This window comes from Arachis hypogaea, chromosome 18 (genome assembly GCF_003086295.3).
Source record: "Arachis hypogaea cultivar Tifrunner chromosome 18, arahy.Tifrunner.gnm2.J5K5, whole genome shotgun sequence".
In the NCBI taxonomy this organism is placed as follows: Eukaryota; Viridiplantae; Streptophyta; class Magnoliopsida; order Fabales; family Fabaceae; genus Arachis; species Arachis hypogaea.
This window is the reverse complement of record NC_092053.1, coordinates 12,907,141-12,931,808: the sequence shown is the minus strand read 5'-3', so window position 1 is coordinate 12,931,808 and position 24,668 is coordinate 12,907,141. Positions and strand designations below refer to the sequence as shown.

The following is a 24,668-nucleotide window of genomic DNA, read 5'->3' as shown; positions in this document are numbered from 1 at the left end:
ATCTCAGTTACTGTGGTTGGTTGCTTCCAATCCATCACAGCTTCTACCTTGGTTGGATCTACGGCTATTCCCTTCTTACTCACCACGTGACCCAAAAAATTCACCTCACTCTTCCAGAACTCACACTTAGACAGTTTCGCATAGAGTTTCTTCTCCTTTAAAATCTGCAACACGGTCCGCAAGTGTTCCGCATGCTCTTCTTTAGTCTTGGAGTAAATTAGTATATCGTCAATGAAGACAACCACGAATTTATCCAAAAACGGACGGAACACTCTATTCATGTAATCCATGAATACTGCAGGAGCGTTCGTCAACCCAAAGGACATTACAGTGTACTCGTAATGACCATAACGAGTCCTGAAAGCGGTCTTAGGGATATCCTCACCCCTCACCCTTATCTGGTAATAACCGGATCGCAAATCGATCTTAGAGAAAACCCCAGCTCCTTGTAACTGGTCCATGAGATCATCAATTCTCGGCAATGGGTATTTATTCTTTATGGTGACCTTGTTCAGCTGCCTGTAATCCACACAGAGCCGTATACTTCCATCTTTCTTCTTTACCAGTAACATTGGAGCACCCCACGGGGAAACACTTGGTCGGATAAAGTTCTTACCCAACAATTCCTCTAACTGAGACTTTAGCTCGGCCATCTCTAATGGTGACATTCTATAAGGAGCACTTGAGATTGGTCCCGCCCCAGGCACCAATTCAATAGCAAACTCGACCTCTCGGTTAGGTGGAAATTCCTCAATATCATCGGGAAACACTTCAGGAAAATCACACACTACCGGAATCTGATCCAACTTTGGATCATCACCCGAAACACCAGCGGTTAACAACAGGATACCCTGACATTCGATTCCAGAACAGTTCACCATCATCGAATTCAAGTAATAATTATTCACCACGACCGGTCCTTCTGTATCTTCTGGCATAAAGTACACCGACTTTGTAGAACAATCAAGCAGGACATGATTCTCAGATAACCAGTCCAATCCCAAGATAAGATCAAGACCGATCATCGGTAAGCAGATTAAATTATGGACAAAATCACGCTGCTTGAACCTAAACGAAACTTTCGTGCATCCTAGCCTAGTTACCATGGCTTCATGGGTAGCATTATACACTTTTAAGTCATAACCTAAGGTTACGATCTTCAACCCTAACTCATGGGCTTTCTCAAATGCAATGAATGAATGCGATGCTCCCGAATCAAATAAAGCATTTAAAGTTTGACCAGCCATTTCACAGTTACCTCGAATGAGTGTCTCGGATCCCTCTGCACCCACAGCTGAGGTGGTGAACACCCGACCAGTCTGTTGTGCTTTCCCAGCACCTTGCTTTTGCTTCTCTGGACAACTTGCGGCTTTATGCCCCGCCTTTCCACAATTGTAGCACAAACCCCATCCGGCCTTGCATGGTACTCCCGGATGGTGACTCCCACACCTAGTACAAGCTTGATCATTCTGAGGCTGCTTCCCAAACCTTTTTCCTTGGGAGTAGTTGTTGTTGGGCCTCCTAAAAGAACCTTCCCTCTTGAAAGACGGACCTCTAGGTGCAAAGCTCTTGCCTCGGTTCTGTGGAAACGATCCTTTGTGACTTCCTTTCTCAGCGGCTGCCCTCTTCACACACTCTTCAGCAACCCTACACTTGTTCACCAACTCGGAGAAAGTTCTAATCTCTATTGGTCCCACTGAACTGAAAATATCACTCCGGAGTCCTCCTTCGTACTTAACACACTTCCATTCCTCATATTCCACCGGAGTCCCTTGACACATACGAGAGAATCTGAACAGCTCCTCAAACTTGTCAGTATACTCAGATACAGACATAGTACCCTGCTTCAGCTGCAACAATTCAAGCTCCTTGGCCGTCCTAGTAGAAGTCGGAAAGTACTTCTTATAGAATTCCTCTTGGAAGATGTCCCAGGTGATATAATCATCACCCTGCTGTAGGAGGCGTCGGATTCCTTGCCACCAATGTGATGCTTCGCCAATGAGCAAATAGGTAGCGAACTCCACACGCTGCCCTTCAGGTACCACCTGTGCTTGCAGTGCTTGTTCCATAGCCTGAAACCACGTATCGGCTTCAGTCGGGCTAGTAGTTCCCTTGAACTTAGGTGGATTAACCTTCAAAAAGTTCGCCAGTGTCATCGGACCCTGAACTCCACCTCCGTCATTACCATGGTTGTTCATCTGTTGACTAAGAGCCTCAGCAGTGGCTTGCATAGCAGCAGCCATGTTCTCCAACGCAGTCATAAAGTTCACCGGGTCATTAGGATTAGTCTCCGGCGCACGAGCATTCGTATGTCCTCTCCCACGGCCTCTACCGCGTCCACGAGGCGCCATCTGGTTCCTATACACACCAAACAATCGATATTAAGTTGATCAGTCTCAATATCGGAAGTTTAGTGCTTCAAAGTCCCAAATGCATGCTCATGAACGTTTATGCCAACTATATCAAGTAGATATACTAACAGCACATAACACACATACAGAGAATGCACAGAAGCATAGTCAGTCCATTCCTCAGGCTCTACAGGAACGAACTGCTCTGATACCATAATGTAACACCCTACCATACAAAGTCTTATGCTTAAGTCATAATTCAGAGATGGCAAGGTATTACGACCTCTAAAACAAAAATTTAGTACGTATAGTAGTATGAATAATTGATTATAACTAGGAGCCTTTGTAGAAAAAGGGGGTAAACAAAAACCGTAACTCGAACGGGCAACACTCCGATCGACAACGTAACGAACCGGGATAAGCTAACGCGAGATCATATATATAAGGAGTGTCAAAAATGGGAATATTAAGACTCAAAATCCGGCTGCGAAGATAACCGGTCCGAGCATAATAATATATACATATAATAAAATAAGGAAACCCCAAAGGAAACCCAAAGGGACACAAATACAGAAAACTTATTCTCCAAAAATCCCCTCTAGAAGGAGTCATCACAGTTTGTATTATTTAATGGAGATAAAAGTATCTAAACAAGATATATAACCCAAAACAGAGTCCCGAGAACAAAGGATCTTCGCTAATCCAGAAGTCTCCAGCATGCCTCAACGAGAAGCCTCGCGTCCTGCATCTGAAAACCACAAAATCCGCATGGGTGAGAACCAGAGGTCCCCAGCACGGTAACAGCTTCCACATATATAATACATAATAATAGAGGAAAGCCGAAGGCAATCCTAGAACTTCCTTCAGATAATATCAAAGCTTATAAACAAGCTAAACCGTAAGCGGCAACTGACTAAAGATTCTTCAGTCTAACTAATACTTCCCTTTTCAATTCCTTCAGACCTCCCAAACACCAGCAGGAGTATAATATGGCAAACACAGTTATATCAGACAAGAGATATACAAATAAGAACAGATAGGGCATTTAGACAATTAGCAAGTAATATGCAGTCAAATAGGCAATCTCAAACAATTCATGTAGTATGCTTATGATGCATGCCTGTCCCTAGTGGCTGATGATATCATCTGTCGGTTATAGAGCCAACCCGACAAGTCCTGGTAGCTAACCATTGGACTGTCCCTCTGTCGTGCATCCCCAACTCGAGTTATACTCATCATAAACTTGATCATAATCATGATCCATATCCATCACCCTCACTGGTGGATATTTATCCATCACCATCACTGGTGAATATTTATGGGGGCGAGCTCATCCGGGCCTTTCACAGTGCCCGGCCACACTTACGACATTGGGTTAACAGAGCTTCGAGTCTCAACCTGGAGCACATGGTGGCTAGCCATTACTACTACCCAGGGAAACCCTCATCTCCAATGGTGGAAGTGCAAACATACACAATTCAATCAACAACATATATGCATTTATACTTGGCCATAAACATGGCTCCGCCGTAACACGGCAATAATCTAGCCATCCGGCTCACGGTTAAATCCATAACCCGCCAATTCATTAACAATTATGGCCCTTCGGCCCATGGCATAACAAGCACTTCCACCGCCATTCTCCGCATCTCACATAATCATCTTTGATCCTCAATGATCATTCATTTTTCCCCTTGCTTCACTCGCAAGTTACCACAGTCACTAGCCCTTTTTCTCATGCTAGGCATATCATAATGATTTAAGACTTAAGTGGTGAGATCGGAGGCTTAGAAGTATGAAATTTGGCTTTTAAAACTCAAAAATCAACTTTGGGATGAAAACAGGGCCACGCGTACACGCACTCCACGCGCACGCGTGGATGGCCTTAAAAACTTCTCGACGCGCAAGCGTCATACGCGCGAATGCGCGGATTGAAAATTAGCCAAACGACGCGCAAGCGTCAGCCACGCGTACGCGTGGGTGCTCTTGCGCCCCAGGCACAAAACTGGCACAACTCTGGCACAACTCTCTGGAAAATGGCTGGGCATTGGGTGCAGCACATTCGGCGCGCCCGCGAGGGGTCATTCTGCTAATAATTTTCTAAGTTAAAAGCTGCAGAATTCACAGATTCAAACCCCAATCTTCCGACGGTCATAACTCTCTCATTTTAAATCATTTTTCACCCGTTCTTCGAATGGCATGGACATCCCGGATCCAATTTCATTTCTAAACAGATTTGGCACAAATCAGAGATCCGTAGTCCAAGTTATGTCCCGTCAAAGTATGCCCAAAAACTATGTTTTCATTCAAAACCACAAAGTGCCATTTTCAAAACAAGCCACTTTCAACTCTTTTCAAAATCAATCAAAACATGCCAATTTCAACCCTTCTCTTTGAAATCATTCGAAATGTACCAAAATCAACAACAAGCCATCCTCAACTCACACATTGACATTTTACCAAAATTTCCAAAACTACCTCCAACCATTTTAACACTTCTTAATCAATGGCTAAAGGACAAACACAATCTCATGTCATACATCCTTCTCATCCCAATTTCCAATAATATTAATTTCCAAATCAACCATCATTATACATGATCAACATCATACTCACCATCAACATGGTACCACCCATCAATTCAACCTCAATCACCCATCAAGCATATATCACAACATGCATTTCTCATACATCACACAATCAAGGCATCAATATTCATAATCACATATATGAACACATCATATATCTCAACTATTCAACAACACCAACAATTCAATGCCTATCTTAGGGCCTCTAGCCTAAGTATTTCCTACCACATTACGTATTAGATACGGGAAACTGAAACCATACCTTAGCCAATTTCCCAAGCTCAACCGGAGCACTTCCAAACCACTTGTCCACAAGCTCTCAAGGTATCAACACCTCCAAGAATAGATTTTATCACACAAAACCCTCTTCCAAGCTTTCCAAAATCACCAATCAAGCTCTAATATTCACATATACACAACCTAAGCCACAATCATCATACCCATACACAACATCTCAATGCCCAAACCTCATAGAACAACAAATTACACTAGGGTTGAGAATCTTACCACACCCAAGGTCCAAAGAGACAAGATTAACCTTCTCCTTCAAGAGAGTTGGGTCCTATAACATCAAAGAACCCAAAATCTCAACATTTTTACTCATAAAACTCGAAATCAAGGGCTGGAATTTCGAACAGTAAAACGTGGCTTACCTCAAGATTAATTGTATGGGTTTTGTAGAGCTCTCCGCGGTGAACGCGTGGCCACAAACGGAGCGGCAATCGGAGCTCTAGATCAAAAGTTATGGTGGTTTGAAGATCAAGTGAGAGATAGAACTTGAGAGAGTGTTCTTCCCTCCATGGCCTCCATTTCAGCGTGTTTAGTGTCTCAAATGAGGAAAGAGAGTGCTGAAAACTAGGGTTTTGGTTTAGTTTAGTTGGGCCAAGGGCCCACTTTGGGTCCGGTTGGCCCGGTTTGGCCCGTTTGGTCCAATCTTGGTCCGATTTCTATAAAATTGGTACCGAAATTCTCGTCTCAATTTCCTCTATCATATTAAGCCATAAAAATAACATTTTTGGCTTTCTAGAATAAATTCTCATTTATGGGTTAATTAGCCGTTAATTAACCGGATCTTACAAATGAGGCTGAATATATAGTAGCTTCCTCTTGTTGTTCTCAATTAATTTGGCTTAAAACACAATTTGCAGATTATAAATTGTAAGTCAAAAGCATCCCTTTGTTATGTGACAACTTGAGTGCAATTCATATTTCTAAAAATTCTGTTTTACACTCAAGGACTAAGCACATTGAAGTAAGGTTTCACTCCATAAGAGAACATGTGTGATGTGTGAGCATCTTGTACCCTTTTTCCCTTTATTTTCTAGTTGTTTTTAGTTAAAAATGATTAAATTTTATTATATTTTAGTGCAAAAATCCTCTTTGAATGCTACTTTGAGTTGTTGTAGTATTTTTATGATTTCAAATGAAATTCGGGTGAATTTGACAGAGTTTTGTGCAAAAACAAAGGAAGAAAGTAGATGCTGTCAATCCTAACCTCCTTGCATTCCAACGAGCATAACTTGAGATACAGAGGTCTAATTGACACGTTTTTAATGGCTTTGGAAAGCCAACTTCCAGAGTTTTCTAACAATATATAATACTTTATACTTTTCTTTTGGAATCACTGCCAAATCTGCGCGCTAAACGCCAGAAAAAATGCCAGAACTCCCCTTGCCGGCGCAAAACGGCAGAAAAACGTTAGCAGACGGGTCAAACTCACCCAAGGGAGCATCTTTAGTGGGATTTAGCTTTTAATTGTAATCTTTTATCATATTTTAGTTATTTTTATTTACAAACAATATCTTTTAGCTTTAGAATTTATTATTTTATTTTATTTCCGTATCAAATTAGGTTAGTATAAAAGGGAAAAGATCATTTAGATTCGGATCTTCTTCCTTCCACACGTTTTCAAAATCCTTTTTTTTCTGTAAGTCATGAGCAACTAAACGTCTCGGTTAAAGTTAGAAACTCTGTTTATTTCTATGGATTAGAATTATTATTCTTCTATTTTAATTAATGTTTTGATTCAATTTTAAGGATTATTTTCGTTTTTTATCTTATGAATTTGGGTGAAACGGGAGTATGACCTGTATTCTACTTGTGTTCTTGTGATTTTTGGGAGAGTTATCTCGCTTGAACTACAGCTTGAAAATAAATTTCTCCTAAACTGCTAATTACATGAACTAACTGGGATATGTGACATATAATCCTATTAGCTTTGGGTAATTAGGATTTTTGTGGCCATAAACTAGCTTTTGAACTTAACCCTCTAATCGGAATTAAGTGACCATGGGAGTGGCGGTTAATGAAGATTAGAGGAAACTAAATCATTAAGGGATTAGGGTTTAGTTATTTACAGTTTGCCATGGAATGAATCATGCATTGTTAAAATAGTTGGTAAGAACTTTTAATTCGAAAAAGTAAACATCTCCGAAGCCTTAACTATTTTCTCATACTATTTTTACACCAAATCCTTATTTGTTTATTTACTTGCATATTTACTGTTTTATGCATTTCACCCATAAAATCCCATTCTCTGATTCGCTTAACTAACTCCAATTGGATAACCATTGCTTGCTCAGTCCGACAATTCTCGTGGGATCGACCCTCACTCACCTAAGGTATTACTTGGATGACCCGGTGCACTTGCTGGTTAAGTTGTGCAAAATCTCAATTCACGCACCAATGTGCAAAAGGGTACTATTGATATACAATTTGTGAAATTTGAGGATCAACTGGCTGATATTTTTACAAAATCTCTATATGAAGATAGATTTTGTAAATTGAAAACTGCTCTTGGAATGGTTTGATGCTGAGTTTTTGAACTAAATATGCTTAATTTAAGTTCTGGTTGTTTTTGTCTTTCAGGTCGTTAAGAGACAAATTGGGTAGATGATGAATCCCTCTAGGTTCCTTGAAAATCTAAAAGTGTGTTGATGATCATAATTAATCGGAAACTGAACTAAATCTATGGTGGTCCATTGTGTTTCCTTAAAACCACCACTAGGCTCAAGAGAAAGATACTCTATTATATGAAGTGGGCCTCATTACTTGTTTTGGATTACTAACATTAAAAGAGTATTAATTTTTAATTCATTAATTTATTGATTTCTCTCTCAAGTCAAATTAGTTTCAGTTTCTTTTTTAAATCCTTATTTGACTTGTCATTTCAAAAACTACATGCATTGTTTTAAAATTCAAAATTCTTTAAATCACGTTCCAAATTTATTTTTTTTTATATTTTCAAAAAATTTCTGAACATTTAAATCAGTTATTGATTTGATAACCTCTCATCTCCTCTCATTACTCCACCATTTTCACATTCTCTTTCTTCTCCACACTCTTTATTTCTTTCACCATGAGAAAGAAGGTTGTCACACAAAGGGGATGGGTACCATAAGACCTCGACGAAACTCACCTTCCAGACCACAAGCCCACACTCATATTCATATCCATTCACACTCATCCTCTTCTCACTCCTCTCAACCACCCGAGTTAATGGTAGGAACCAAAACCACAAATTCAAGGCCATCATCAACTCCTCAAGAGGCTGGCTCCTCAAAGGCTAAAGTGGCGAAAGGCAAAAGGCCCATGACAGATAAGAAACTTCCATCTTCTCCTCCTCCTCGTTCAATGTCTCGTCCTCCAGGATGCTCAGCCCCCTCTTCTCGTCCATCTAAAGGTAACAAAAGACATTTTCTTCACTTCGTCAAAGAATTCATTTACTCAAATCCAGTTGCTTTCAAATCCTATTTTGGTAAACGACCTCATTCTCATTTTGATCCTTAACGATTTGCTTCTTGCATAGATTTTGAGTTTCACAGAGATATTGTGTCAAAAATATCCCTGTGCTCTACCTTAGTTACTGACCTGAATAATTTGGCTGAAAAAGGGATAAATTTCATGAAAGTTTTAAATTTTTGGGGTGAAAAAAATTGTTTGAAATCCGAAGGCCCATATACCCAGATTTGATTAGGGAGTTCTATGCAAATATGCATTATTTTGAGGTTGTTATTCACTCATATGTCAAGGATTGTCAAATTTACTTAAACAAAAAATACTATTGGTGAATCTCTTGATTACCCTGAAGTAGGTGAGAATGCCTACATCTCTAGTAAGTGGGACAATAATCCTGAATTTTCTCACCAAGATGTTTTGGCCAACATATGTGAGAACATTTCCCTCATGGATGGTGTCACACCAACTCACAGAGCCCTAGGTTCTTCCTGTGCACAGCTTCAGCACCTTATCACTCATATTCTTCTACCACAAAGCGATTTCTATCAATAGGTCACCGTGATTCTTTGGTTCTCTTTGCCATAATAAACAAAATAAATTTTTTTTATGCTTACTTAATGATGCGCCATATGTTTGACTATATAAAAAGTTATGAAAATGTCTCTTTTCCATATGGAATACTTTTTTACTTGCATCTTTGAGTACTTTGGTGTTGATATGAGCGATGAGACCATGGAAGACAAATATTCATATCTCAAGGGTGGTGGTGCAATAAAACAGACAAACAAAAAAAGCACAAAGGCTACCAAGGACACGGTTCTTGAAGAAGATGAGGAAGAAAGTCTTCCTCCTCCATTCATTGCCGGGACATCCTCATCCCATAAGTACCTTGTGAATGGCATTGTCAAGGATGTTTTACAAGAATTTGTCAACCTCACAAAATAGATGATTAACTCGAGCAAACAAGCTAGGCAATTGGCTCTTCAAAATGAAAATTTCTTTTGGAAGTCTTAAAGTCGAGTTGAGGTATTGCATAAATATATAGACTCCTTAGATGATGACCAAGCAATGACCGATCAAGATGAGGATCTGACTGGAATCGAGAAAGAGGGATCTGATGCCTAGTTTCTACTCCATAATATTGCTGCTGAAGTTTAAAGCTTTGTTTTTTTCAATTCTGATTTCTGGATTTTATCATGTTGAAATAATTTTTTATTGCTTTTCTGGTTCTTTGAATTTGATTAGAATTTAGTATGAATGAATGTAATAGTTTTTAGGACTTAAACTTTGACACCTGTGTTTTGCATATTAAATTTTTTGTGCAGATTCATCCCTCTTTGATAACAAAAAGGAGAGAAAGAAAAATGAATTGAAACAGTGAATTGAAGCTGCTGTTTCTATTTTGATTTTTCTAGTGAATATTTTGAAGCTGTTTATGAATTGATCTGTTTTGATTGAAAATATGCAGCTCGTGAATATTGTTTATAGCTTTAGCATAAGATCTGAGATTTTAAATGAATGGTTCTTGATTAATTTTTAGAATAACTTTGATTTATACATGTCTCAAGGCTGGTTAATTTCTTTTAAAAGCCTTATAAATTATTAACAGGTTCGCCAAGACTTTTTATTTACAAAATTATTGGACGTTTGAAATGGTTTTTATTTTAATAACAGGTTGATCAAAGCAAACATTTAAGGAGAGCTTGGTGATCAAAAGAAAGGGAAGCATTAAATCAAAAGAAAACATCAAAGGGAAGTTTTTAAAACTCCTCTCATTTCTTTTCAATTCAAAATATTTGTCATCAAGGGAGAGATTGTTGAGTTTAAAGAACTAAACTATGATTAAAATGATGACTAAACATTATTGGGTTATTATCAAATTATTTATCTGATTTGATTTGTTTAGTGTGCAGAAAAAAAAATAAATTAAGATTGGTCCAAGAAGCAGTAACTCAAGCCATATAGAATCTGGCCCACAAACACACACTCTATAACCGAAGAAGATATTTTTCATACTCATCACTTCACTCAACAGAAACAAAAGCATATATTTAGCCTCAAGAATGAAAACAAAATTTGGTCCAAGATCATCAGAAGCCCAATCGGTAGATCAAACCCAAATTCATTCGCTCCACTTAGTTTCTAACTATTCAAATTTTATTTCATTCGAACACACCACACCACTAAAACAAATTCTCTTTTCTATTTTCTTTCACATCACATCACTCTCGGAAACAAAAAGAAAGAAAAGAAAAGTTCTAAAGTTAGGGCAAATTAAAGAACAAAAAGTGGGTTTTCATTTTCAAGCAAAGAAGAGAAGGTAAAAGGGGTTAAAGCAAAAAGAAAAGATCTCGTTAGAAAAGAAAATCACAAAAAGGAGATTTTTTCATTTATGCTTCATCAAGAAATATTGAAGAAATTAACTGTATCACAAACACCGAATGAAAAAATAAAGAAAGTAAACATGAAGGTGCTCTTCTGCTTATCAACGTTCAAAAATCAAACTTGGGGGCAAAGTAAGGATGCACGGCTCAGATTCAAGAAGTAAGATGAAAAAGGTTGAAAGAGAAGATTGAAGGTATGGTAGCATGTCACTGCTTCTGCCCTCTCTCTCTTCTATCACGCCGCTGGTGCATTTGATTTTGGGAGAAGAAAACCAACATGTACTGAAGCAATGTTTCAAACCCTGGAAGCTTCACTCCTCTATAATAGGGGTGAATGGTCAAAGATTGGAGTAAGGAGTGAGAACACAAAGTTTGGATTTCCATAACTCACTGAGATGTTTATTCTTCTCCTTCATGGTTTTCATTGTGTATTTCTTTTTCTCATTTTACTCTGTCTAAATTTCAATGGTAAAAGGCAAATTGGTGAAATTTGTAAGAAAAAGTCATTGAGTGGTAAAAGGAAAAGAGTTAAACTTAGAGAAAAATCATAGTTATCTCAGAAATTTTTTTATAAGTTTTTCTGTTTTGTGTCATGATCCTAAGGAGATTTCCTTACAAATTGGGTTAGCATTTTGCTGCTAAAAAGTTAAGGTGAATTTCTAGTCAAGTTCGATTTGAGTTAGAAACTGAACTTGTTTCAGATAGGATTGGATAAAATCCTAAAGAGAATTGGTGATTGTAATCTGTTAAAAGATAGTAAAATTCCGTCACAGTTGTGATGAAAACTGAATATAGATTACATTGCATTGAGTAGCTAAACCAAGATACATTTATGTGTCATTTCTCTTTCTCTTCTCTATCTATGTGTCATTTCTCTTTCTCTTCTCTACTTCTAGTTCTGCATAATAGGAGAGAAAACTAAATAATATCCTATTTATTCTATTCTTTTACACTTCTTTGCATTATACATTACTTGTATTTTTATTTTGGCTCTTAACACATTTAAAAACAAATACGAAATATCTCCAATCTTCTATCCAAAATAACTCAATAAAATTTAAATTTAAAAATAAATTAAAAAAAAGCCAAAATTCAACCCCTATCTTTTTAGCTACTGATATCCATCCATTAGTATATTTAAATCTATACCTCAGCACTAATTAGACCCATAATAAGAATTAGAAGTTTCCTGCACTCGAAGCAAGCAGAGTGATATGCCGACTACTCCAAGAGGTCCAACACTTGTTCTGAGCTAATCAATTTATCAGCAAATATAAATCCTGAGAGCCACGTGTCAGACACAGAACGAGAGTCATAGAAATAGAAGCTTGGAAGGTGCCATGTGTCAGAAAGCAGAGAAGAGGAGAAGCCCAAAGACATACATGATCCTAATCTTTGAATCCTGTTTGAATTGTTGCTGAGTCATGAGGTTAAATAGTGCTAGGACCCTCACACGTTGCCACAACCAATTACATGCGGTTCCACTTGTCCATCCCCCATGCAAACATATCCACTTTTCAACCTCCTTCAACCGCCACTCCCTCCTTTTTAATCTCACTCTCACCAAGCATCACATTCCAAGTTTGCAAACACTAAAACACAATAAAGTGCTTTTGTTGTTTTGACGAGAACAGAGAGCATGGCGTCTGAGCAGTTGCAAAGGAGAGAGAACACGAGTGTTGAGAGAGAGGTGCACGTTGAGAAGGACAGGGTGACGAAGATGACAACGCATTTTGAGCATCTTGCTGAGGAAGTTAAGGAATCTGATGATAGCAGCAAGGACACTCCTCAAGGTACACAGTTTGAGTCCCTTGCTGACAAAGTGAAAGGTGGCGGTGAACATGGAGGTAGAAGAAGCGAGAATGTAGCGGCGAGTGAAGCAATGGGAGGTAGTGGTGATCAAGCTCAACATCATAATGTGGGGAAGTTCGAGAGCGGAGAAGAACTTGAAGGAAGAACAAGAGAGGTCAGAGGCAGTGTGCCGGAGAGGAGTGGTGAAAACAGGAAGAGTGTGGGACAAGTTACTGCTGAGAAAGCAAGAGGGGGAGACAGAGGAAGAGAGGAGGGTGTTAATGAAGGACAGAGGTTGCAGGAGGCTATAGGTGGTGGTGCTGAAACAGAAGCTGCCAAAGCAAAGAGGAACCAAGAGCAAGAGATTTTTCAGGGAGGAAGAGTTGGCGGTGGTGCTGCTGAAACCGAAGGTGCAAAAGCAGAGAGGAATCAAGAACCAGAAGAAGCTCAAACGAAGAATGAAAGTGAGACACTTGGAAGCAAAGAACAGACTGCACCGCAACAAGGCTATGTTGATGCAACCAAAGAAACACTCTCAGGTGGAGCAAAAGCTGCAGCAGAATACACTGCGCCGGTTGCGGAGAAAGCCAAAGACTACACCCTGCAAGCTGCTGAGAAGGCCAAGGATGTCACGGTGGAGAGCGGCAAGACTGCCGCAGAGTACGCTGGCAAGACTGCCGTGGACTTGAAGGACAAGGCGGCCGTGGCAGCGTGGAAGGCGGCGAATTTCGGCACGGAGGTGACCGTGGAGGGGACTAAGGCTGCAGTGCATGTGGTGGAGGGGGCTGCCGGGTATGCTGGTCAGAAGGCGGCTGAGCTGGCAGTGAAGTCGGTGGGTGCTGTGAAAGGATTGGCTTCTTCTGCTGGTGAGACTGCTAAGGAGTACACTGCAAGGAAGAAGGACGAAGCTCAGAAGGACTTGGACCTCAAAAAAGCCTCTCAATTTCAGGTTTGCTATCTTCTTAAACCAAATTACCATCTTCAAAAATAAGCCTTTTTATATTTCAGAGTAGTGTATTGAAATTTCAGGACTTAGGTCCGAAAATGTTACTTGTAATTGAAATTGACTATTTTGTACTTCTGATCAATCGAGAAGTATCAGTTTGGGATTTAACTCGAAATTTGAGTAAAGTCCTTGCCATTATGAAGCTTAGCATTATAACTTTACATTGAAATGAGAATTGACACAAAGTGGCATTTAGGAAGAGAGGACAACACAAGGGGTCGGCGAAACTGTGAGCCAAGAGGGAACAGGAAGCAGTGTGTTATCATCCATCGGAGAAACTGTGGGAAATGTTGGTCAGCAGATAAAGAAACCATTTCAAAACATCACTGGAAGTGGACAAACTGAAGAGAGCAACAGAATTCAACGAGGGCAGCAACAGATTCAGCACGAGGGTGGTAAAGCAATGACAAGAGTTGGTGATGTGGCACAAAGGGTGAAGCAGCCATTGGACACCATCACTGGTAACATCACTGAGGGAGGTGGTGAGGTTTTGGGAGCTGTTGGTGAAACTGTGGGCGAGATTGGTGAATCAATGATCAAACCTGCTGAGACAGCTCAAGAACAGCATCAAGGTAAAGAGGGACAACAAGGTGGTGGTGTGCTTGGTGCCGTTGGTGAAACCATTTCCGAGATTGCACACACAACTAAGCTCATGGTTGGTGGTGAGGAAGAAAGTGAGACGATGCACAAGAATGTTGAAGGGAGGAGGAAGAACCCTTGATTTGTGTGATCACTGAAAACTGATCCTGCTTTCTTGCTTTGTAGTACATGTTTTGTTGATGTCTCTGTTCCATGTGTTCAGATGTGGACTCGAGTGTTTTTGGGGTTCTGTTTTGTTCTGTAGAGTTTGTGGAAAATAAGAATCTCATTTTGTGATTGAGGTTGTGAAGATACAAGTGTCAAAATGTCTCTTTCTTGTAAACAGTCAAGTTTGTACCTCTGTTACCTACTTTTATAATATTCATAGTATAAATAAATGCAACTAGTCTTATTATAGTACTTGGTACTAGCCTTCTATTGTTGATTTTTTGTTTCAAACTAGTCTCGTGAGTATTTTCAAGAACACAAGAAAGAAAAAATTTGTGCCCGATCACTTTGACATGCAACTAATATTCTGAACAAACTAGTTTTCCAATTTATGTTAATGAAGTGGGAATTGAGAAACATAGGCTTGCTGTATTTTACAAGTTTTAGGCTCAATGAACAAAAACTATTATAACTCCAGTGCTATCTGCTTGATCCAAAAAAGACAAGGAAGAGTAAAAGAAATGAACATCATTCCCCTTGAAAAGTTCATGTGTTTCAAGAGTCCCAAATTGGACCAAAAGCAGGAATCTTAGCCTTCTTGCATGCTCTAACAACATCTTTGCTACCTTGAGGGTTGCTGGTAACAATAACTACTTCACAATTCCACATAGTAGCACCTTCCACACTCATCTCACCCACATTAGGCCTACCACAAACTCCAGTGTCATGAACAATCACTTTCTCCTCTGGATAATTTCTTACCAACTCAACTGTCTCCTTTCCAAAGTTTGTTTCAATATCCTTAGCCACCCAAATCAGATACACATCAACATGATGTTGCCTTTTCTGCAATAGGAATGACAAGAACACACAGATTCCTGATCCTGTTGCCACCAACAACACCCTTTTATACAGTTTCACCAGGTAAGTTAGCCCTGCAAAGTGCAATTTCCTTACCCAAAGATGGTTTGGTTTTGTTGAAACTAATGATCGTGTGAAGTCACCAACCGCACCAGCTAGCATCATGTGTTCTTTCTTTCCATCAGATATGATCCCAAATGCATGCCATTCAGATAAAGGTGATGGACTAATTCTACCAAACAACCCTGCTTCAACACCACCTTCAAATTTTATGATTGTGGCATGGCTTGATGCCGTAGAAACACGAACCGCTACCCTTCTAACGGTTAACCAAGGAAGGACTATAAGGATTGTGATGGCTAGAGTGAACCATGATTCTTGGTTCTTGATCATCTTAGAGATGGTGAAGTGATAGGATTGTGAATTAGGATCATAGCTTATAGACAGAAGAATGAACAGCCAGAGAAGGATGAGAGCTGTCCAGCCAGCGAACCGGTGCGTGCGCTCGAAGACATTGTGGTGGAGGTGGCGGACAAGAGGGAAGGCGGCAAGGGAAGAGAGAAAAAGGAGTAAGAGGATGGCGAATGCAACAACAATGATCTCAGTGGAAGTTTTGTTTTTGTTTTTCATAGTAAGGACTAAAGAAAAGAGAAGCCATGATATGGAAGAAACACCACAACTACTGTGGATTCCTCCAAGGCTTTGAAGGAATGAAGTTGTGGAAGTTTTGATCCTAAGAGGAACACAAGGCTTCCCAATAGTCTTCACAACCAAATAGAAAAGAATTCTCAGTGTTGCTTCACTTCTGCAGAGTGTAAGAGCTAGAATGTTAGCAATGGAGAAAAGTGAAGCCTTTTCCTTTGCATATGGAAAATGCCCTGAAGCTGCAAGAGATAATGCAACCATGTTCAAGGCCAAACAAACAAGGAATATCCATTTATACACTGTGAAACCTTGATCTAGAAGAATAATTGAAAGCCTTGAACTATTAGCTTTCTTCTGTTGTTGTTTCTCTGCATCTTGAGAACCTTCTGCTATGAACTCTACCTCAACATCGTCATCATCATCATCATGGTCATCTTTGTCAGCATCAATGTCAATGTCACAGAAGTGACTGCTGGAACGGCTTCGACCTGGACTAACGGCATTCATCCTAGGAAGAAGCTTGAAAGAACTGGTTCTTGTCCATGGAAGCCAACGCCATGATCCATGTGTTGTTGGTTCTGGCTTTGGAATTGGTGTTGGTGGTGGCTCTATTGCAAAAGGGTTGCTTCTATTAGCATTGATCTCAAATGGCACCCCTCTACAGCTTGAGAACCTGGCTATCTTCATCTCTGTGCCACCCATGGTGTGAACTGATAAATCTTTTTGCTTGAATGAGACAGTTATAGTTAAATTGATCTCACAACACAGCCTTTCTTTTATAGCTGCAATCTCATAGAACAGTTAGATAGAGTAGTTGAGCTCCATAAAGTAGTTTTACATATGCATTTACTTACTTAACTTTACATCAGCAAAAATAACTACTTTGTATATTTACTGCGTGAATAGTCTTCAACATAATAGGATATAATTGAATGAGTGTGTAAAACATTTTCAGTGTATCAAAATTATGTTTTTGGTTCCAAATTCTTTAGTCGCATTTGGTTATTGAGATAGGATATAAATACAGAGACAGAAGGAGTATTTGCACTTTTAGTCTCAATTTCAAACATCAATTATTTATGCTATAATAAGTAGAAGTTTACAAAGCAAAACCGTTTAATTAGGAGGGAATGTCAAATTGTCAACTATTCACACTGCAATAAAGAGTGTCACATTCTACATAGTTAGGCCTCTTTAATAAGAAAATTCCATTTTAGTCCGTTGTCATCAGAACAAGCATTTAAGAAGTTAACCATTTAAGGAGGCCTCTAATATGTAAGATTCCAAAATGTGGTTACTCTAAAATTATACATGGTTAGTAAATTAAATATTTATGTTTGACTTTGTTAGTTATATTGAATAGTGATTTTAAGTTGGTTTGAAATGTAAACCAACTTTGTTGGTGTGAGGTAGGGAGAAAGAGATGGTAATCCATGTTTTGATGATGTGGATGTGGATGTGGATGTACTTATTTGGGATAAACCGTACCTTTTTGCTTGCTGAAATGTCTTTCATTCACTCTCTCACATTTTTCGTGAATGAATTATCAGAGTTAATGCATTTTATCATCACAGAAGCTACTTTCTCTGATTCTGTTCTCTTCTTTTCTCTGGCTTCTCTTATTTTAATTACATCAATTTAGTATCTTAGTTTCAGCACAACTTTGTGGAACATGGATGATATAGTGGGGTAAAGTAAATGAAATTACTAAATTATTGAGAAAAGTTTCGAACCAAAATATTTCAGCTATACTAACCAAAATTTTCTTAAATTGATTTTAATTAAATAAGTTAGTTACATTTTGATTTTTATTTCACTCTTTTATCATTCTACTTATCACACTCTTAACGGCGCTTATTATTTTTTGTGTATAATAGAGAGATATGTATCACAAAAATAGTGTGAGAAGAGAAGTATTTTACGCTGCTGTAGGTTACACAAACCAGTGCCTCCGATTTTTTTGTATTGTTTTATTTTTTAAACAAACGATCACAAATTGGATGGTCCGATTTGTGTTTTTAAAAATAAAAAAATTTAAAAGTATAAATTGGACTCTTCGATTTGTAGTTTATTTTTTTCTTCAAACAAATCGGACCGTCCAATTTGAATAATATCAATTTAAAAAAAGACGCATATCAAAGAAAAACACCTAATCTTCCAATAACAACGTATTATAACTTCTTAATGACTCTTACATATTAATTATATTAATTATAATAACATATCCCTAACTTTTAGGTATTAATCAAATTATATATTAATGTTTTTTTTTTTTACAATTTGATATTCATATTTACTATTGTCATAAAGACTAATAATAATAAGAGAAAATTTCATTCTTCTCATTTGAGAAATACTAAAATGACACTTCCTTCCCTTCTATTTGTAAAATATACACTTCTCTTTCTTATAACTTTTAAAAAATTTTCTCTTTAATCTATTTTAAAATTTTTATTTTAACTAACACTAACTTTATGTATTTTTTAAGAAAAAATAAATTATTTTTTACAAAAATACAGCTTAGTAAAAATTTTATTTCTTGTGATTAAATTTTATTTACTAAAATACCCTTTAACAAATTATTTGTCTACTGATTAAATTATATTTTTATCAAAATATTTTTAAAAAAAATTTTAATGATTAAATTATTTTTTCCTAAGACACCCTTCAATAATTTTTTTAATTATTAAATTGTGATTTTTTTATCAAAATTTTTGTTAATAATTATTTTTGTATTTTACTATTAATTTTTTGATATCAATGTATATTATTTTAACATTAAATTAAAAATATCTTACCACCGTTAATATGTATAACAATTAATATTAATAAATAATTTATTTCATAGAATTATTAAAATTGTCAACAACTTTATCAAAACTTAAAAATAACTCGAGATGGATAAATCCCAAATTTAAAAAATTAACATCTCATTCCTTCACATCTTTCTAAAATAAGTTCCTTACTAATTAAAATATTACTAAAAGGTATATTAGGAAAAAATAATTTAATCATTAAAAATTTTTCTAAAAAATATTTTGAAAAAAAATACAATTTAATTAATAGAAAAATAATTTGTTAAAGGGTATTTTGATAAACAAAATTTAATAAAAAAAATAAAATTTTTGTTAAAAGATATTTTGTAAAATATAATTTATTTTTTCTTGAAAATGGGTAAAGTTAATATTAGTTAACACAAAAAATTTAAAATTGATTAAAGAAAAAGTTTTGTAAAAGTTATAAGGAAGGGGAGTATATATTTTATAAATAGAGGAGATAAAAATTGTAAGATCCATAATTTTTTTGGAAAATATCTTATTAAAAAAAATTAAATTAAGTTTTGATAATTAAATTAAAATTTTACTTAATCTCATAATTATTGAATAATTTTCTATATTTAAATTATACTATTTAACGGTTGTAAAAGAATAAAAATTCTATATGATTTAGTTTTAAATAATTAAGATTTTAGAATTTAATACTTTAATTTTATAAACAAATAAAATAAATTATATTATCTTTAATTTTAAATTAGAATACTTGAATTAAAAGCCAAATTAGCAAATTGATAAGTAATATTTTTTAAAGTAATCTTAAGGAATTAAATTATATTTTAAATTTATACATTATACCCATAATTTTATTAAATTACCTAAACTATCCAAAAATTCCCAAATTGAACCCAATAGATCTAACCTAACCTAGCCACCGCCTTACCCACCGCCACACCTTCCTTTCCCCAACAACACACACACAACAGAATCTACATACCCCAATAGAAAAAAAAATGAAAAAGGAAGGGAAGGGGAGAGCCGAGAGGAGAAGAGGGGAGGGAGGCGCACCGGCGTTGCTGGGCCTCGCCGCCGCCATCACGTCCTCACCGAGCCCTGGAGGAAAACCGCGCCACCACATGCAGCCATCACCGCCGTGCCGCATCGCTGCTTCGCCGCCGTTCATGCTTCTGTCACTGTCAGAACCGCACGCCGCCGTTGGAAGCATTTTCATCGTCGCCGTTAATGGAGCTTGGTGAACAGTGGGAAGACACGCAAGGAAGGAGAAGCCTTCGCCGTCGCGCCTTGTGCTTCCAGCTTCGTCGCACCTCATCATCATCATCGCTGCCGGACCTCCGTGTCGCACCAGCGCCGCGAGTTACTATCGAGCCACCACAAACAGGACCCGATGCGAAGAGAGAGAACAGAGACGCGAAGGAGAGGTGGCTGCGGGTCACTGTCTTCGAAGCTTCCGTCGTCACCGTGCAGAGCCGCCGCCATTGTCATCATCACGGGCTGCTGTTGCTGCGCGTGTGATCATCGCCGCCTCTGGGTCCGTCACCGTCGAGGCTGGTCGTGGGCAGAAGAAGGAGAAGAGACCTCCGTCACTGCCGAGCCAAACGCAGGAGAGAGAAGGAGCCCGCGGGAGAGGAGCTTGTTACCGCCGCTTCTGCCGTCGGAGAACACCTCTGCTGCCACTGAGATCTGTCGCCGGTAAGGTTTTAAGTTGGCTTTTGTTTCCTTTAAATTTCTGGGAGCATAATCATTGCTGCATGTTTGTTTCAGTCGCCGTTGCCGGAGTTCTGGTCGCCGCTGCCGTTCGAGGTGGCTGCCGCCAAACCGGTTCAGCGACCGCCGCTATTTCATTTTCTTAGTTCGGTAAGTATTTATGTCTCGGGAACCCATGTTAATAATCTATTATGTTTGGTCATAAACTCTGAGGTTCTGGTAACGTAGGGTCGTGTTTTGAGCGTTGCACGTCGCTTTTAAGTTGCTGTGGGTGCTGCGAAAGTGATCAGGGGCCGAGTTTGCGGTTGCTATTGGTTTCGGGTTAAGAGAAACGGTTTCGTTGACGCGTTTTGAGTTATGGTTTCGACGAGTTGAGGTAGGGGTTTTTCTTAAAATATATTTTATATTACAGAGTTGTGATAAATAGATATTGATGCAAAGAGATTTACTTCTGTGATTATATTTGTCTTATGGATGTGATGGTTTGTTGGACTGAATTATTAGGTGCTTGATTGCGTAAGTGGTGTGTGGTTGTGGTTAAAAACCGGTTTGGAATATCATTTACTTGATTATTAAGAAAGGTGAATTTTATTAGTTTTAGAGTTTACTTAGTAATATAAATGAAACGATCTTGGAAATAATTTGAGATATGAAAATAAATTGATTCTGGGAGCGGTTTGATTGTGAGTTGGTTTGATTTTATGAATGATTTAATATTTGAGCTGATTCGACTTTAAAAAGAGTTTTATTGTTAGAATTGGTTGATTTGAAAATAATTTGACATTGGAACTGGTTCAATTCTGGAAAATGTTTGAGATTTGGAAATGGTTGAGAAAAGGTTTGAGAGATGTTTGGATGGGACCCGAAAAGGGTGGCAGTGTCCGAGTTTTAGAGGAGATGCTGCCGAAATTTTATAAAATTGAAAGTTTTATTTAAAGTAATTAATTAAAAAGATTTGTTTTTAAGTATTATACGTTTTAAGATTGATTTGTCTATCAAAGAAAGAATTTTGTTTTGGAATTGAGATTGTTAACGAACAGAATGAAAAAGAGGATGATGAGGATTTTATTTGAAATATGGCTTTGAAATGAACTTGGAAATGAGATTTGGATTGATGAATGATTATGATGTTGATAATGTTGAGATGTGAACTTTGAATTATTCACATGGCTTATGAATTTGAAATATCTGAGATACGAGGTTCCTTGGATTAAGTGCCGTGGCTTGCCACCACGTGTACCAGGTTGAAAACTCGATACTCTGTTGACCCTACAATGTAAGTGTGTGACCGGGCACTATATAAATTCCCGGGAATGTTTCCCCCATTGAGTAATATTGATTATTTGAGAAAATGCTATGCATAGACTCTTGGGGATGCACGTCGGGGGACAGTCTAAGTACAATTCAGACTTGTCGGGTTGGCTGAATAACCGACAGATGAGCCTCATCAGCCATAGGACAGGCATGCATCATATCCATTTGTATGCTTTGCTTGAGTTTGAACTTGTTTTGGTTTGCCTAATTGCTAAACTGTTCGTAACTGCTACTTGAACTATTTGCTGTAACTGCTGCCTACTTGTGCTTTCCTTGTCTGCCCTGCCTGTGTTTGTCCTGGCGTGCTACATTTGAGATTGAACTTTGGTGCTGAATTAATGATTGTGTTGTTTGATTGCGTGGTTGGTTTCTGATTGAGATTTTCTTATAAGAAAGGAAAGGTTTCAAATTTCTAAAAGATTAAACATTGTTTCTTTGAAAAGGTTTTAAACGATTACCTATTGGTTTTTTTAAAAGATTCATAAGGCAATGATAATCACTGAGCTTGAAAACAGTTTTCCTATTAAATATCTCCTTATGACAACTTTGAAACTCCATGGTGAGACTGTGTGGTTAGGTTCTCACCCCCTACAGCTTTACTTTTTCAGGAACCAGAAGAAGAAGCTTTAAGAGAAGTTATACTGCGTTCGGTTTATATGTTGTTGAATTAATTAGATTATTTTCTTCCATCGTCTTTGTTATTACAATTTTGTAAGAGGGATAGGAGTTGTATGTTATATATATATATATATATATATATATATATATATAAGGAGTCTTGTATATGAATCTATGCCTGCTTGTATTTTTCTTAAGATAAAGTATTTATTTCCGGTTTTTAAAGGAATCAGTGATACAGTATCGAGTCACAGGCTCCTATTTTAATATTTAGTATGTAAAGTAGTCGTAATACTTCTTTCTATCAGAGAAGCGCAGCCGGAAGTGTGACTTCTGATAGTGAAGGTGTTACATTATGGTATCAGAGCGGTCTTTCCTGTAGAGCCTTGGGAATGGACTGATTATGCTTCAATTACATACTCTGAGAGTCTGTCATGTAGTAGGTCTTGTTTGAATAACGAGAATTAGAGTTTTTATGCACATGACGGTCTATTTGGTAATGCCATTAGTCTTGCATTGCATAATTTCTGGTATTAAGTTTGGCCGGCTTAGCACTAGAGAATTATGTATATGGAAGCACCAATGGGTTATCATACACAATATGCGAGTCATAAATAATGCGAATTGCGGGTTCTGGGAACATTAGGAATTAATTTTTGAGGTTACTCGGTTAGATGTCTTGAACTCTGCGAATATCACGTATCTTATTCCTGCTTTGTATTCTCTAAGGTTCTTGCCTGCGATACTTTTCTTGGAAAGTGATCAGATTATCTTTCAATCCTACTCTCTTGTTCACGTACGCCCTTGTTTGATCCTGACTACATATGCCTGTTTAAAATCCTTGGTGTATTTACATTCTTTATTTAGGCACTTCCTCTTGAATCATGTATTCTTTGATATACATTTGAATCTGTTTTGATGCAGTACACCTTTTTAATTTCATATTTCGAGTCCTTTGTAAACAAATTGTAATTTAGTTTTCCTCTTATTTGACGATAATTACAGTCATTCTTTAAATCTTAACAAAACTGCTTTTGATTTGAAATATACAACCACTTTTAATTTGATATATACTTCTTTATATAAACGTTGAAAGTTTCTTATACAGTTTAAAACTAAGTGTTTCCAATACCTCGCCTGTTTCTTCACTGATTTATGGAAAAGTATATATACTTTAAATACAATTTGATTTTCTAACAATTTTATTACAATTTTTACGAATATTCTTATTTGATTATATATTTAGATATTTTCCAAAGAAAGGTTTTTATCTTTTCCGAGTTGGTTTTTGTTTGGTAAACTTCACCTATTTTATTTTTAATTTGAATTTGGTTTAGTATACTACATTGTTTATGTAATTGTTCTTTTAGAAAAAAAATGTTGGACTCATGTCTTTCTTCTTATGAATAGACCAATTTCTTTCTTAAGCTTTTCATTTCTGAGAATGTCATATTTGATTCTGTTTTTAATTGCTCTCTTACCTTTTTTTGAACGTCACCATTTGTCTTAATTTTTCATTTCTTCTGAATCTCATACTCATCCGAGTCAACTTGAATTCGTTTCCATCTAATGCACCATTTGTCCTTTTATTTGTCTTTTTTTAGTCAAAGATTTTTTTTTTTGAGAATTTTTTATTGATTAAGTTGCCTTTCCTGACGCGTTTTGTATTCCTTTGGACTAATTGAAAACTCATTTGATAATCCATGCCTAGTGAGTTCTTGTTTGAATTTCCTTGATTTAGAGATTCTTTCTTCCATGGGCTGATTTTCTTTTAAGTGCATCGCAATTTTTTTAAATGATTTTTGCGAGATGGTTATTCCAAGTATACTTTTAAAATTTTTTTAAAACCATTTTGATGAAGTTTTGAGTTCTTTTGAAGAAATTTAAGTTTTGAATCAACTTTTTAGGTTGTTGAGTTCCTTTTTAAGCTTTTCGTTTCTATGAGTGACATGTTTTATGAATCCAAATCAAAATCTTTTGATTTAAGTTCCTTTCTTAAAATGAATTAGTTTCTTTTTTAGCGCATGTTAATATTATTGAACATCCTTATAAAGTTGTGATTTTAAGTATATTATTGGAATTTTGTTTTAAACCTTTTTAAACAAGTTTTGATTTATTCTTATACA

General features: G+C 37.2%; 3 protein-coding genes across 3 annotated transcripts; 2 read left to right on the top strand and 1 right to left on the bottom strand.

Annotated features, from left to right (window-relative positions):
* Positions 1–12,568: 12,568 nt before the first annotated feature.
* On the top strand, positions 12,569–14,857 carry LOC112769385 (uncharacterized). Its single transcript, XM_025813898.3, has 2 exons — positions 12,569–13,801; positions 14,055–14,857. The coding sequence occupies exons 1-2, from the start codon at positions 12,701–12,703 to the stop codon at positions 14,577–14,579; spliced, it is 1,626 nt and encodes a 541-aa protein (XP_025669683.1). The 5' UTR covers positions 12,569–12,700; the 3' UTR covers positions 14,580–14,857.
* A 113-nt stretch (positions 14,858–14,970) lies between these two features.
* On the bottom strand, positions 14,971–16,880 carry LOC112769384 (adenylate-forming reductase 06235). The gene has a single exon (XM_025813897.3). It carries the CDS (start codon positions 16,811–16,813, stop codon positions 15,161–15,163), a length of 1,653 nt encoding a protein of 550 aa, XP_025669682.1. The 5' UTR covers positions 16,814–16,880; the 3' UTR covers positions 14,971–15,160.
* Positions 16,881–19,792: 2,912 nt separating this feature from the next.
* On the top strand, positions 19,793–22,793 carry LOC112769383 (uncharacterized). The gene is made up of 4 exons (XM_025813895.2): positions 19,793–20,595; positions 20,668–20,760; positions 20,839–20,986; positions 22,533–22,793. Exons 1-3 carry the CDS (start codon positions 20,291–20,293, stop codon positions 20,849–20,851), a joined length of 411 nt encoding a protein of 136 aa, XP_025669680.1. The 5' UTR covers positions 19,793–20,290; the 3' UTR covers positions 20,852–20,986; positions 22,533–22,793.
* Positions 22,794–24,668: the final 1,875 nt, after the last annotated feature.

Coding starts and splice junctions, on each gene's coding strand:
- LOC112769385 (XM_025813898.3), top strand. CDS start 12,701: ATGGCGTCTGAGCAGTTGCAAAGGAGAGAGAACACGAGTGTTGAGAGA. Junction 13,802..14,054: donor AAAAAGCCTCTCAATTTCAG/GTTTGCTATCTT, acceptor AGTGGCATTTAG/GAAGAGAGGACAACACAAGG.
- LOC112769384 (XM_025813897.3), bottom strand. CDS start 16,813: ATGGGTGGCACAGAGATGAAGATAGCCAGGTTCTCAAGCTGTAGAGGG.
- LOC112769383 (XM_025813895.2), top strand. CDS start 20,291: ATGCGAAGAGAGAGAACAGAGACGCGAAGGAGAGGTGGCTGCGGGTCA. Junction 20,596..20,667: donor GCCACTGAGATCTGTCGCCG/GTAAGGTTTTAA, acceptor TGTTTGTTTCAG/TCGCCGTTGCCGGAGTTCTG.